General features: G+C 33.3%; 2 protein-coding genes across 3 annotated transcripts in view; one reads left to right on the top strand and one right to left on the bottom strand.

Moving 5' to 3' along the window:
• Positions 1-13,241, bottom strand: part of LOC123705133 — a 33,935-nt gene extending 20,694 nt beyond the window's left edge. Inside the window, exons 1-2 of the mRNA XM_045653774.1 lie at positions 13,113-13,241; positions 3,818-4,255 (exon numbers count right to left, since the gene is read on the bottom strand). Of these exons, the coding sequence (XP_045509730.1) occupies positions 3,818-4,074 (257 nt within the window). The 5' untranslated portion in view covers positions 4,075-4,255; positions 13,113-13,241. The remainder of the gene's footprint in view (positions 1-3,817; positions 4,256-13,112) is intronic.
• On the top strand, positions 206-13,144 carry LOC123705134. 2 transcript variants are annotated; one of them, XM_045653776.1, is made up of 4 exons: positions 206-243; positions 991-1,127; positions 2,140-2,280; positions 13,021-13,144. In XM_045653776.1, exons 2-4 carry the CDS (start codon positions 994-996, stop codon positions 13,022-13,024), a joined length of 279 nt encoding a protein of 92 aa, XP_045509732.1. In that variant the 5' UTR covers positions 206-243; positions 991-993; the 3' UTR covers positions 13,025-13,144. The 2 variants fall into 2 exon arrangements, with proteins under 2 accessions (XP_045509732.1, XP_045509731.1); XM_045653775.1 differs by lacking the exon at positions 13,021-13,144 and adding an exon at positions 2,949-3,075.
• Positions 13,242-13,721: the final 480 nt, after the last annotated feature.

Below are 13,721 nucleotides of genomic sequence, written 5' to 3' on the forward strand. Positions count from 1 at the left end.
CAGTTATCCATATAGATGATTATTAAAGCCGACTGTATGGTTCTAGTGTGGTTCTAGTCCATCAACTACCGTTACAACATTTCATAATGATAAGCGTCATGATGGCTGTATAGCGTGATTGCATGTGTACTTTTTGCAACAAAGTCGATCGATGCGTTTCTATATCTGTAGGTTAAAGGACAATTACAATTCACTGTCAATGTCGCGTCCATATAGTGTTTTAATTTGAAGTGGAAAAATAAGGTATCGTTTTATTTGAGTATATGTATTTTATTCGTGGGAATATATTTTAGGAATTAGATCGATTTTACCTTTTTTACCTTTGTATAAATCAATCTTCAAAGTGAAACGACCACGTTCATGTGTTAGAGAAATAGAGATACAGTCACCTAAATTTAAATAAAATTCTTGTGCCACAAAATCGTTATCAAAAGTAATAATCTATTCTCGTCAATAACAACGTAAACTAAGTAACAAATGCATCATTCTTATTTGTTGAATCGCAGTTGAATGGACTTTCTAATCGACCCACTTGTAGCTTTTTAAGGTAGAGCATGCTCCTAAACTCGTGCTCTTATTGTATTTCCGATTCGGTAAGAATCTGCTTAATGTTCTTTGTTGGGCTTGGCACACTCCACTTCCAACGCTAGTCCTACAAGTAAGACAAATGATACTTTTAAGAATCTCAACACTGTATTCTCAAAACTGCTCTATGAAGTTTTTTGCACTGTGGTGTCTAGGTTTTTGCCTCAAAATTGTACTAAATAATTCATTTTCTCAACGCGCTTAAAAGTAGGAACTACCACGGGTAATATACTAATGGTAAATGCTACTTAGACTGCCATCTAAAATTAATTTTACAAATTCCATGTACATATTGATGATGATCTTGTATTGAAGGCATGTTAGGTTAATTAATATAAGTTTTATAATACTTGAAAGTAAATATTTGCATCTATCGATTATTTTACTAAATTTCTTTAAATTTAGAAAATGGCGAAAGAGCTAGGCGAAGTGAAATATGATCCCAACACGGAGGCGTTCCAGATGCGAGCCCAATGGAAAAAGGTTGATATATGTCGCAAGCAGTGGTTCGACCGATGGAGCTGGCTCCTAGACGAGCGAAAGTTTGTGCAATATTGCTATACCTAACAGTACTAGGCCATAAGTATCCTCTTTATTATCACAAACTTACCTTCTATTGGTCAATGCAATCTCGCTTTGTTTGTTTCACTTTCATTGCCCAAGCAACCCATTTTAAAGCAATAATGGCGTGTACGATGATTGATACATACATTACCTTGATAGAATTAACACAATAAATTTACTCCCGTTAATATATTATTTCAGTAATCATTGTATTTACACATCGCTCACTGCTTCCAGAAACGTTATGCAACACATCTATAGGTCATGCAGGTTTTATAGACGTTATAAAACTTAAGAACTACCTTTTCGTTTCGTAACAAAAAGTAAAAACAAGCCCAGTAACCTACCTAACATGTTATACTTTTATAAAATTAAAAACACCAAGATTTTTTCTAAAAGTTTATTTTCAATTTCCTATCATTTGTTCCACATTAAATGTAGTGATAAAACAAATTATAATTAATATTATTAAATCTCTCCGGCTCTTCTTTCATATAATATTATGTAGGCATTATTGTATAGCCTTGTCACGTACCTTCCAAACGATTTTGTACCGTTTAATCCTAGTAAATTACATTACTAGTTATTGAATAAGTCTTCTTTCCATTGAGTTGCAGCGGTTTATCGCATTGCCGGAGCTCCATCAAAGTAGAAACATTCACCACGGATATTAAATTAATCACCAACAACAAATTTAATGTACCCACGACCTGTGTTGTAGTTTGCATAACGTTTTGACCACGAAATACGAACATTGCTATAAATATACATAGTTAGAAAGTTTATAGGAATCGGATTATAGATTTTACGTGTAATCGGAATAACGATGCATCTCTACTGGGAAACGTCGGAACTCGGAGAAAATAAGGGGACAAATGGAAGCTATAAGTTTGAAGTCATGAAACACTATTTAAACAACAATGTGTCTTGGTGTTTATATGGAATCATATTATACATACGCTTCATATTCGCATGTATTTATAATTTCAGACAAGCATTACAGGAATCGGATGCCATTCGGCAGGAGGCCGCCGACGCTCTACCACATGTGATGGCCAAAGCTGAAACTACAAAGTCATTAAAACCTGTACCTATCACATCAACTGGCGTTATCGGATGGCTCGCTGCCAAGTTTGTAATCACTTTTTGCTTAATCAAATATCGCTCTGAATTAAATTCAAATTCCATAGCTTTAAATTTATCTGCGTGCAATGTTTTAATTAGGTTATGACTTCAACTAGGTAAAATTTACTTTATGTATTAGTCGTAATGAATAAAAATTATAATAGTCTCTGGTTCCTGGGAGTAAATTTCTAAACTCGTGATTGATTCATATTACTTCAGGAAAATAATTCCAGTAACATTTGCCCTAACCGTGCATGAATACTTACTTTCAAGTCATCATCATTCTAAGAGATCGGACTTAAACATTGAGTTACTATGTACTTAAATAGGTTCTAATTATCCAAGTTATCAATACATCACCATTCAAGAATACTTCATTAAGTACTTTAATCATGATAAAAAATGTACGTTACGTATCTCATCCATCGTCTAACTCTCGTTTGAAGGGTGGCATCATATATTGTCTAGATAGCAATGGAGAAAGCATATGAGATGCTTAAAAACTCACTTCAGAAAGTGGTATAATATTACTAAAACGAATACCGTCTGGGAGCGCATTTTCATATTATTTTCCTTGTTTATAAACACTCATACTCGTTTTAACAGTATTCATATACTAGTTATATTTTATATATTTCTATTGTTTTAAATGCATTTATTACCTATATCCGCAGACCAGATTGTCAATTAGAAATTTACACTTCCTGGATCGCCAAGATACCGATTCGACTCCCAGACACGTGGGATGACAAGAACTACCTCGGCTAGAATTATTAAACCGTTTCATATTACGACATTGACATTATAATATCTTAATTTACTGTTTCCTTTTCGAAATAAATATTTATATTAGCGTTCGCTATATAATGTCAATTTACAAGGTTTTTATCAAAATCAAATATTTTATGATATGGTAATAGTAAATATTAATAAAAATCATAATACACCTACCTACTTATGTATTATTATGATTAATTATGTTAAGATAAATCTAAGAAAACCTACTTTAAATTCTTAGATGATAATTAATAATTATGCAATAATTAAATTGTAATGTGACTTATGATGTGCTGTACTAATTTAAACCTCTTTTTTCATCCAGAATGTAAATAGATCGTTGATGTGCGTTCACATTACAAGTTAATGACGTGTTCTACTAGCAAACACAAATGTTTATTGTTTCTTGTAACACCGATGTGTCGATTCAGTTGTTATACATTGTATCTAGCACGAGTTCTCTTTTCTTTTTGTGTTTTAAGAAATGTCTTTGAATGGCTATTTTTTTCCAATAAAGCTTGGTTATATTTCTATAGGTATCAAATTAGTAACGAGTTAACTGAAAATTATCAGTTAAAGAAATATTATTTAGTTAGGTACATAAAATATTACATTATTTAAAAATATATATATTTTATTCACAATTATTCCGGACAGTAAAATAGAGTCAAGTCTTCTAGATGACTATAACTTAATGGAAACTTTTCAGATCAATAAACATTTAATGAAAATGGTATCTTTGTTTTATGTTACATAAAATACTGACCTTTTCAAAGATGTGTGCTTACTGCCATTGCTGAGCAGTTTATGTTTCGGTTTGTCCAACATCCCCGAGGGAGTTGAGGACGATATGGTGAGGTCGCTCGCAAAAGAACTGGAAGAGGACTCCTTCGAAATGTTCGTTCGCGCTCGTCTCGCTGCAGACTCTGGACTGCCGGGGCTGGCGGCCAGCTCCAGCGCCAGGCGACCCTTACCGGGGACCGGCGGCGGCTTTTCCTCCACAGGCACCATATACGACAACATGCCTGCTCACTATCGCCACTATCACCTTCCCTTTACAACATTTATCCTCTCAAATTAGGTTTGAGCGTAAATATGTACAAAATACTCTCGCTTCGTATTGTCCATATTAGTTTCAGTCACTAGGTACACAACGTCAATTATGGGCCAGGATCGATGATATCTTGACGCACACTATCGAAATCTGAAAGTATGAAAGATAATAAACGTGTTTATACTTTGATTATCAGTATCAAAATGATTTTCGCGTTTGTAAATAGAATTAAATCTGTCATATTGTATTATCTTTATTGCCCACTACTTATTAACATTGCTTTAGGTCAAGGTCCGTGGCGTGTCTGTTAGAATGTTAAGTTCATGTAAATATGAATTTATTTTACTATTACCTCGTATGATGTTTGATAAACATATAATAATGTTAACCAAATATTGAATAACAGTATACGCGTGGTGCTAAATAAATTGAATATTGTATATATAAATATCTAAATAAATATTCGGATGGGAAAATCGAGTCACCGACATCTAAAATTATTGTTTATCTCCATTGTTTAGCTTCGTTACGCTGCTCTAATAATTAATGTCTTATGGTGAATACCGACATCACCGCCAACAATCAAACCTTCGATACACGTTGACCTATGACCTAATTTCTGATTAAATATTTACTCATAACATACTTAACACCATCCACGTGTAATCATAATGTAAAAAAGAACGTAGGTACGAAGGTATATTGTCAAAAAATGTTGTCTTATTCATAAGCAATACATATATGTATATTAGCACAAAATGTATTCTTTAATTGCATACCAATTTCATGAGCTAATTATTATTATATGCAGCGGGTTTTAATTTTGTAATATCAAAGCGCGAGACTATAAAGTCAATTATAATTTTGAGAAAGACGGCTTAAGACTATTTAACTTTCAGACACTGGCGCCGCAACGCTCAGAAGATGAAGAAAGTAGTACCTAGTTTTCAAAGGTTTCTCATTGCATGCTGCAACCTTTGCATTGAAAAATTATGAGAAATTACATTTACTAGATATGTTTATTATATTAAGTTCAAGAGAAAAAACATATCTTCGTAAGTTATGTATTCACTTCAGGAATCCCAACAAATTATTGTACCTACATGCAGCGGACATGCACTATTCGTGTTCATAAATATAGTTCCGTAACAACCTCAAGGTTAAACATTATATAATCAGGCATATATATACACCTATGTTCAGTATAAGCGTACTGTGTGTCTATTGATTCCATTAGGTACCTAAGAAATAAATATGATCCTTATATACGGGGCTATTCTATATAGTTCGCAGACATGCTCACAAAAAAACATCAAAAAATCTCTCCGTGTTTTAAAAAAGAAAATTGCAAAGTTCCCTCTGCCTTTGATGCAGTAATTAAATTTTCTACAAAAGACCAGAGCAAAGTTTAATAACGACCTAGTTTATATATAAGTTCAATGAGGTAGAGAACACTTTTATATGAGTTATATAACTGGCTCTCGGGACATAATATATAACACGGCCACGAGGGGAAATTAGCAGTCCTACTGACGAAGTTATCTGATAGATATAATTATATACGGTCCCTTTACCAGTGAACTAATTCTCCTGTATAATTAGCCCTGTCACGAGGCGATTGATTAGATGGTGGACTGAAGGTGAACTAATATTTTTCCTACTCATATTTAAAAATCTAAATCCTGCCTGCTTAAGCTTAATATTATTTTTAGAGAATATAAAAAATATCTAAAAACAAGATTAGTTACACATTAAAAATACGAAGAAAATGGTAGTTAAATTTTACTTTCGATTAGATAAATAATTCTCAAAATAAATTGGACGAGAAATAAAAACCTGTGGAAAAACAATGGTATCAAGTTCCACAAACAAAATCTACCAATGGAATGACAGTAATAAGACGATGAGGTAAACTTTTGTAATCGAGGTAAACCTACGACACATTTCCTTCCGCTTGCATTGGGCTAGAAAAGTAATAATCCAAATTCATCTATCGATTTTCAAGAAATATATGTATTAAACACCCAGGCAACATAAAGGTGCAAAATCCATTTTATTTTTTATAATCAATTAATTTCTTATCAACAAAGGTCTATATGCTCGTTAGTTCCTACGCGTATTGGCTAGTTATAAAATAGAATTGCATTGAATGCAGCGCAGTTGAATGTTATCACTCTCATGGTATACATGCGGAACCGTTACAAGGCATTGCATGGAAAGTGTTCGATATAGACAGCATCGTGTGGGAATGACAATATAATAGCATTTCTTAGCGGAAAGGTCACTCGCCTGCAGTGAACCTAACGAACTACCTGAACTGTGTAATTAGTCGCATAAATGTACTCTCTTTAAATAAGCACTGAACGTCAGATGGAGGTATTCTGTTCGCGCCATAGAATTGTGAGTGCAGTGCACTTGCTTTAATTTATGTTACGCATCATTCAGATGCGTTGATATGATGCTTCAAAAATGAATATCCTCGCTCAATAAATAGGTACTAAGAGAAAAACGTGAAATTGCGCAAACTATCAAGGACTTATAGACTGCGACAGATTAACTTCACTTGTGTCGAGGTCCTTCTAGATTTCGTCTTTATAGAAAGATCTTTAATAATTTTAAAGGTAAAAAATTGAAACTTTGTACGCAAAGAGTTGAAAATAAATTTTCCAAATAAATTTGACACCAATTATAAAACACAAGAGCGGCTTAGCAGATTTCAAAGACTTTTGGGAATGTTATATGTGTCTCCATATGCGGAGACAAAAAATGATAAACTCTGTAAAAGAGTGAAACTTATAAAAAAAAGTCTAATAAAAGAAAGAAGTTTTGGAAGTAACTAGTACTCAAATCCAACTAAACTTTTCAACAACAGCTCTATGAATACCTTCCTCAAATATCTCTCTAGGTATTTAAAACGGCATCGTTAACTCTACAAACACAGTCTTGATTGCTTTTGAGAAAGTTGAGATATAGTTTTGGTAAATAAATGCAATTAGATATAGTCTTCAATTATCTTACAGATATAAAAGGAATAGATTAAACATGATTAAATTATCGAAACGCACGATGTTTTAAATTATTCCTAACATGTACCTTCGTAATTTTTCATAGAACATAAAAATGTTAATAGCTCCTTAATATTATAACGCTTAGTACAACTGCAACATCCATTTAGGTCCCACTTTGAAAGATGTTCTAAATACATGCATGGAATGTTATTATAGTCTGGCAATGTTCATTGTTTATGAGGTAAGCTTCCATAGTTATATGTGACAGGTAGGTATTGTTTTGATCACGTTAGAAGGAAGATGCTTAATTTAGCTTAATTTACATTAATTATTGTACAAATGACTCCTCTCGATTAATTAATTATTATTCATAGTATTACTATACTCTATGATTATTCATTTCTTAATGGTAAATGGTCGTTCTTAATGGTAGTATACAATAATGTATACTTACACAATACTTTTATTTAAATTTTATACTGAGCATCGCATTATTCGCATTTTATAATAATCATTTAAAAAGCGATGATAGAGGATTTCTAGCACAAAGTTAATCTTCGAATAGCTTACAAAAATGGACGCATTTGTGCACTGTAAAAACATTTTAGTTGAAATTCGGGTATAACACAGAAACCATTCTAAATGAAATTCTATTATCCATGACCTATATTGAGACGTCCGTGCAGAGAGCCATCAAGGGTCAGCATTTGAAAGGAAATATGGAAAAAGTTACCTTATGATAATTATTATTAACACATTTAAAAAATAAATTACACGTAGGTACTTACAATATTTTAAAGAATTATTTAAAATCTGAATTGGCTATTGGACAACAATAATTAACAATAGAGTGTAAAATTGGAGCAAACCAATTATAAATAAAAAAGCATACGGAATTTTTAGTTAGTTTTAGAGATTTATATCCTAGTTACTTAGGTAGGTAGTTAGTTAAAGCTTCTCTATAATAGTTTATTTTTTAGAATTAAAACAATTTAATTGCAATAAGATTGCAATGAAATTGAAGATATGATTATCTCTTAAATATAATTTTCCTTATTATGTGCTAACTATATAAGTATAATAATTTTTACAAAGTAATTAGAAAATTCGTTCCACATTATGAGACCTTCAAGGCAATAGGCGGAACGGTGATTATTGATGTATCGCGGTCCCATTACATCAATATTATGACGGAAAAAGACGTTGATGGCTTCATTTTTCTTTGTTTCCGGAGGGTTTATGTGTTTGTATTTCTTTTTATTTCCGTGAACCACCGTCAACATTCCACGTAAGCATAAAAGTTGAAATGTTTTATACAATTTAATCAGTAGCTACTTGAATTGAATCACGTATAGATTATAGATACTAGATAGATATCACTAATTATTATTGTGAATCTATTTCGACGATCTAATTCTGTTGTTGATATTGTTAATATATGCACATATTATGAGTAATCATAATAAGATGGATTGCCGCCAACTCTGCATTTATTCTTAATACGAATTATAATTAAGTTCTTCTGCATATCTTCCAGACTGTGTCATATATGTACATACAAAACGTCCAAGGAAAAAATATATAAGTTCTACCAAGAGTTCTACCAATTAACTAAGCGTCATAATTCCATAATGAGGTTGTACGACATGGTATTTATATAAACAATATTGAAGCGATGATGATTATATGATAACAATTAGCTTACCAATCCTACATCGTATATAATTTATTAAAATCAAATGATGCAAAGATAAATTTTTGTTAAAAGTCAAATAAACCATAAAAAAAAGAAAATTTTTTTTATATTGTTTAGGTACCTACTTACTTCTAAGTTATTTTTTTATAAATCTTATCTATACATATAATAAATCTGTAGAAGGGTCAATTCTGTACATTGAAAATATTGAAAAAATAACTAGCAGGGGGTGTTACTGGATCGATACCAAACCCAAATATGTGATTAAAAAAATTTTTGTCTGTCTGTCTATCTGTCTGTCTGTCTGTCTGTATGTGAAGACATCACGTGAAAACTACCGGTTCGATTTCGATGAAACTTGGTATAATTATACCTTATTATCCTGGGCGTAAAATAGGATACTTTTTATCCTGGAAAAATACGTAGAAAAAAAATTAATCTCAATTTTTCAGTTATCCATAGACGTTGTTCTGTAGTAGGTACCGCGAACACACGTTGCGTATTATTATAGACCTAGCCGTATTTGGGTCCAATAGATATTTATAAGATGTCATTGTCCGAGTTACTCAAAATGGAGAAATAAACCATCCACGCAAAGACCGACATCCGCGCGGACGGAGTCGCGGGCGGAAGCTAGTACTCTATATAATTGTAAAATAAGACTTATTTTAATTTCAGATAATATAAAAGTTTTTTACATCCAAATGTTAAATTTCAAAGGATTTAAATTTTAAACATATTATGCAGATGCGACAAGATTCTGTCCTTCACATTTAGTACGGTACCTAACAAAGTTTACATTCGAAACTCGATTTGCCGCCGAGGACCGACCCCGTGACTCACTGAAAATATCACCTTTGTATTTCAGGGTAGGTATTCATATTTTGTTTTCTTCGCAGTTCGCCTTGATATTATAATATCTCGCCCCAGATTTAGGTTATTTAGATTTTATACATTAATGTAGTTACTTAATATTTTCTTGATTCATATAAAAAAATGTAGAAAATATTCTGACACAGTAGATATAACATAAATTTTGGTGTTATTTTCAAAATACATACATATAAAATTGCACATAAACAACGTACTAAACGTATTAAATATAGAGCTTTTTATGACGTTAAATTAATAAAGTTCTCATATTATAGTTTTTTTCAAACTTCTCATCATCTAGTTATAGTGCATTTGCCTTGTAATTATCATAAACCCTGAAAGAGTTAATTTTATTTTTCCCTATCACCTCCGACAAAATATACATTTCAGAAATGCATCACTGACGGTGCGCCCAGTTAGCATTATGCCTTGAACAATGCATAAACTGCTACCTCACCTATGTTGGTCATCAAGTTCATCACAGTATAAAATGTAAGTGGATCGGGCGCACCCAGGTGACGTGGTGGGCAGGGTCTATTGTCGGACTTCCATCGTTTGTTGTATTCACCCGTATGACATCACCTACAAGGACAGAACGCAATGCACTCGGAGCAACTACTATTAATACTTTCTCACAGTGATCGAGCAATATTGGAGCGGGGCTCCATAAAAACTTTGTCATTCTCTTTTAAATTGCTTTGTTACGCATTTGCCGATGCAATACGCTTTTCTCGATTTGTTACGCCAATCTGATCTAGGTGCATATCTACACTTTGAACTGAAACATTGCTAAAAGTAAAAAGTAAAAACAACGTTGACTTACTTATAAGATATTTTAAAATATAACGTACAGTTGAACAAAGTAAAAATTTTCTGTAAGGAATCTTACAACCCTTTATAGAAACTTATAACTAGAATGTATCATGTTCTAAGGAAGTATTATATTGTCGCGAGCGATAATTAAATAAAAGAAAGTACAAACTAATGTGCTATCAACTTACAATGAAATTGCGATTACCTGCGACGTCCGGTAGGAGTTTACACTTTTAGTCTCATTCTCCTTTTTTGTATTTTCTATTGTGCCAAATTTATAAAGTACATAGTTACCTATGTGTATAATAAGGATGATAACAAAATATATTCTAATTTATTATATGTATTTTGAGTAAAATATAGCTTAAGCTTAAATATGACGTAAGTAAATAGGAGTAAAAAATTAAAAAGCTTTCTTGTTACAACTAGAGACATAAAAGTTTGCTTTTTTATTTCCGCTGAAAGTTGAACTTATAGTCCGGAACTTCATAGCAGTTAGAAATCAAGTTTAAAATATATTATTAGCAATGTGTTTTATATAATATTTTCTTTTTTATAATCGGGTCTAACTAGATTTTAAACCGATTGGAAACTGGTAAAAACCAGATTGAGTTAAAACTTAAGTATAATATTAATGGAAAAACTATTTTTTGTTCCGATAGAGTTCATGACATCGATTTTACAAAATTCGTGAATTTATACCTATCGACACTAAAAAAACCGTGGGCAAAATCACGAATAATATTGTGCCAAATTAAGTAGGAACAAAGGTGTTTGCTATGAGTCATAACTAAAACGAAACACTTGAATTGGTATATTATACTTATTAATAATATAAATAGCTGTTACAGCATACATATTTAATTTCATTTAGTGTTGGTATCGTTATACTACATTTTGTTAACGCGACAAAATTGGTGTAACCCACTTAGGTATCTACCTACATGACTAATACAAATGTTGAAATGTATAATTTTATGATATCATTTATTTTTAAAACAAGTATTTTTTCTCTCCTACCCAACCAAATAATGTGAAAAATATTTTTAAAGTAAATATTAGAATCTCTTATATTAAATAGAATATGTTATGTTATTTAAAGATAGCCTCGAATAAAGAGCATGGCAACCTTGAACTCATGTACGAAAGCTTACATTATTTTATTGATGCGCCTTTTTATAGCGTGACCAATCTAAAAGATTTGTTACTCTAAATAGAAGGCCTTGTCGCTGTACTTTCATCTGTACGCTTCCGCAATAGATCTTTCACAAACAGGATGATTACGTTTAAACTAGTCTAGTATTTCAAACGGTAACGTAAGAAAATGCAGGCTTCCTGTTTGGAGCCGCACCGGCCGCGGCGGAGCTAGCCGTGAGTCCGTGACCTCGCCTAAAATGATTTTTTTTTCTTTAAGGTACTCAAATTTACGCAAAACAAACACATAAATGCACAAAGTACTTAAAATTAATTAGCAGCGGAAATAAACCCTATATGTATAAACCTAAATTCTATAATTAAACTCATAAAGGTAAAAAAATGTCTCAAGCAAAATTATTACCTCGCATTATTATTTGTTTAAAAAAATACCTAAGTACTGCCCACAACTTATTGTTTAAAAGCATACGCCATACACTTCATACTACCTATACCTAGTAAATCTAGGACCTGCATTTCCCCTATTCCGTTACGCTCCTATGATTTTAACTACCTATGACCTATCCACACTTGAGAGTTCACTATAAATTCTCAGACGTTCCCCGCCTGCACCCCTCCGTCACCTGTGTTGTGATCGTGGGGTGCAAGAGAATATCACCCCAAAATAAAGGGATGAAGCCTCGCTACGTGCGCACTGCCGCTAATAATTGTGCTCTACGGTCTAGCCGAGGAAAATATACAGCCTAGGAGTTTTTTCTTCCTATCTTATAAGTTCTTAGTATTTTTAATACAATTGTTTTAATACTTATTTTAAAAGTTTTCCTTTTGAAGTAAGTACCTAGGTATCTACCTATTAAATGACTTATAAATTAGATGAATTATTATAAAGCTTACATAAAATTATTTGGTAATAAAACATTTTTTTATTTAGTTCGAATACACAATAAATAGACTTTATGTTGTGTTGAATTGAAATACTTCATTTGCCTACGAATGTAGATATTTTAAATTTTAATCACGACCTACAGCAATACTAATAGTAATGGGTAAATAAGAAAGAACAGTGCAATAACAGATATATATAGGAGTTTTATGAGATATTATATAAACCAAAATCAATAAATACTGAATATTATAATATATCGAAGGCAATTGCGTAATTGTCATTTGTCGCAGGCTTCGCCGGTGCAACATTACGCCTACGTAACTGCCTTGCTCTGTTGCACGCGGTATAGTGGTGCAGTCACAGAACTATGTAGGTACGCGTTACAAGAAAATCATCGCTTATTTTACACCTCATAATTTATAAACAAACAAATTGAAGTTCACCTTAATATAAATAAAACAAATGACATTTATTTTATTTTTAGATAACATCGCACCTACGTAAACGTGCTACTGTCGTCACTATAGCGCTGCGTAAACGAAATAAAACTGATGTAAACTTTAAGTGCATACGTACGTGCACTGAGTTCTATCCTATCAGCAAGCCGGTACAGGTGTCACAGTCAGGATCAACCGTCCAGATCGTTCTCAGTCGAACAAACGTATCAAAAACGAGGGAGTTGAAATAGATGCGACCGGCTGTTTATAAACATTGAAACAGTCATACAGGACGGGATGCGATCAATACCGTATAGAGCGCGCTCTGAGCCACCGGGTACCGCATAGTAGGCCCCAGCTTCACTACAATAATGAATAAACGACGACGTGAGTATACGGTGAACTGAAGCGCGGACGAAAGCAATGAATGCAATATAGTGCGCAGTCTGCAACACGAACGTACTGAGCGAACGGCGGCGGCCGTGTGTGCGCCGCCCTAGCCGTTACGTCACGCAGTTTTGACAGTTGCGAGCTGAGACACGAGGGCAGCTTGGATCGGTAGCCGCTCCGAGGCGCCACCGTCGGCGGCGACCGCGCCGATCGATACGTACTACGGTCTACGCGATCAGCGATGCGCCGCGGCCCGCGTGCTCCAATCCGTGCCGTCGGTTCACGACTTGTCGACCGTTCTAGAGCGATGCTGTGATGCCTCTTCGTGACGGCGCGGCGAGCGCTCTCTTAACGGACC

This window comes from Colias croceus, chromosome Z (genome assembly GCF_905220415.1).
Source record: "Colias croceus chromosome Z, ilColCroc2.1".
Taxonomy (NCBI): Eukaryota; Metazoa; Arthropoda; class Insecta; order Lepidoptera; family Pieridae; genus Colias; species Colias croceus.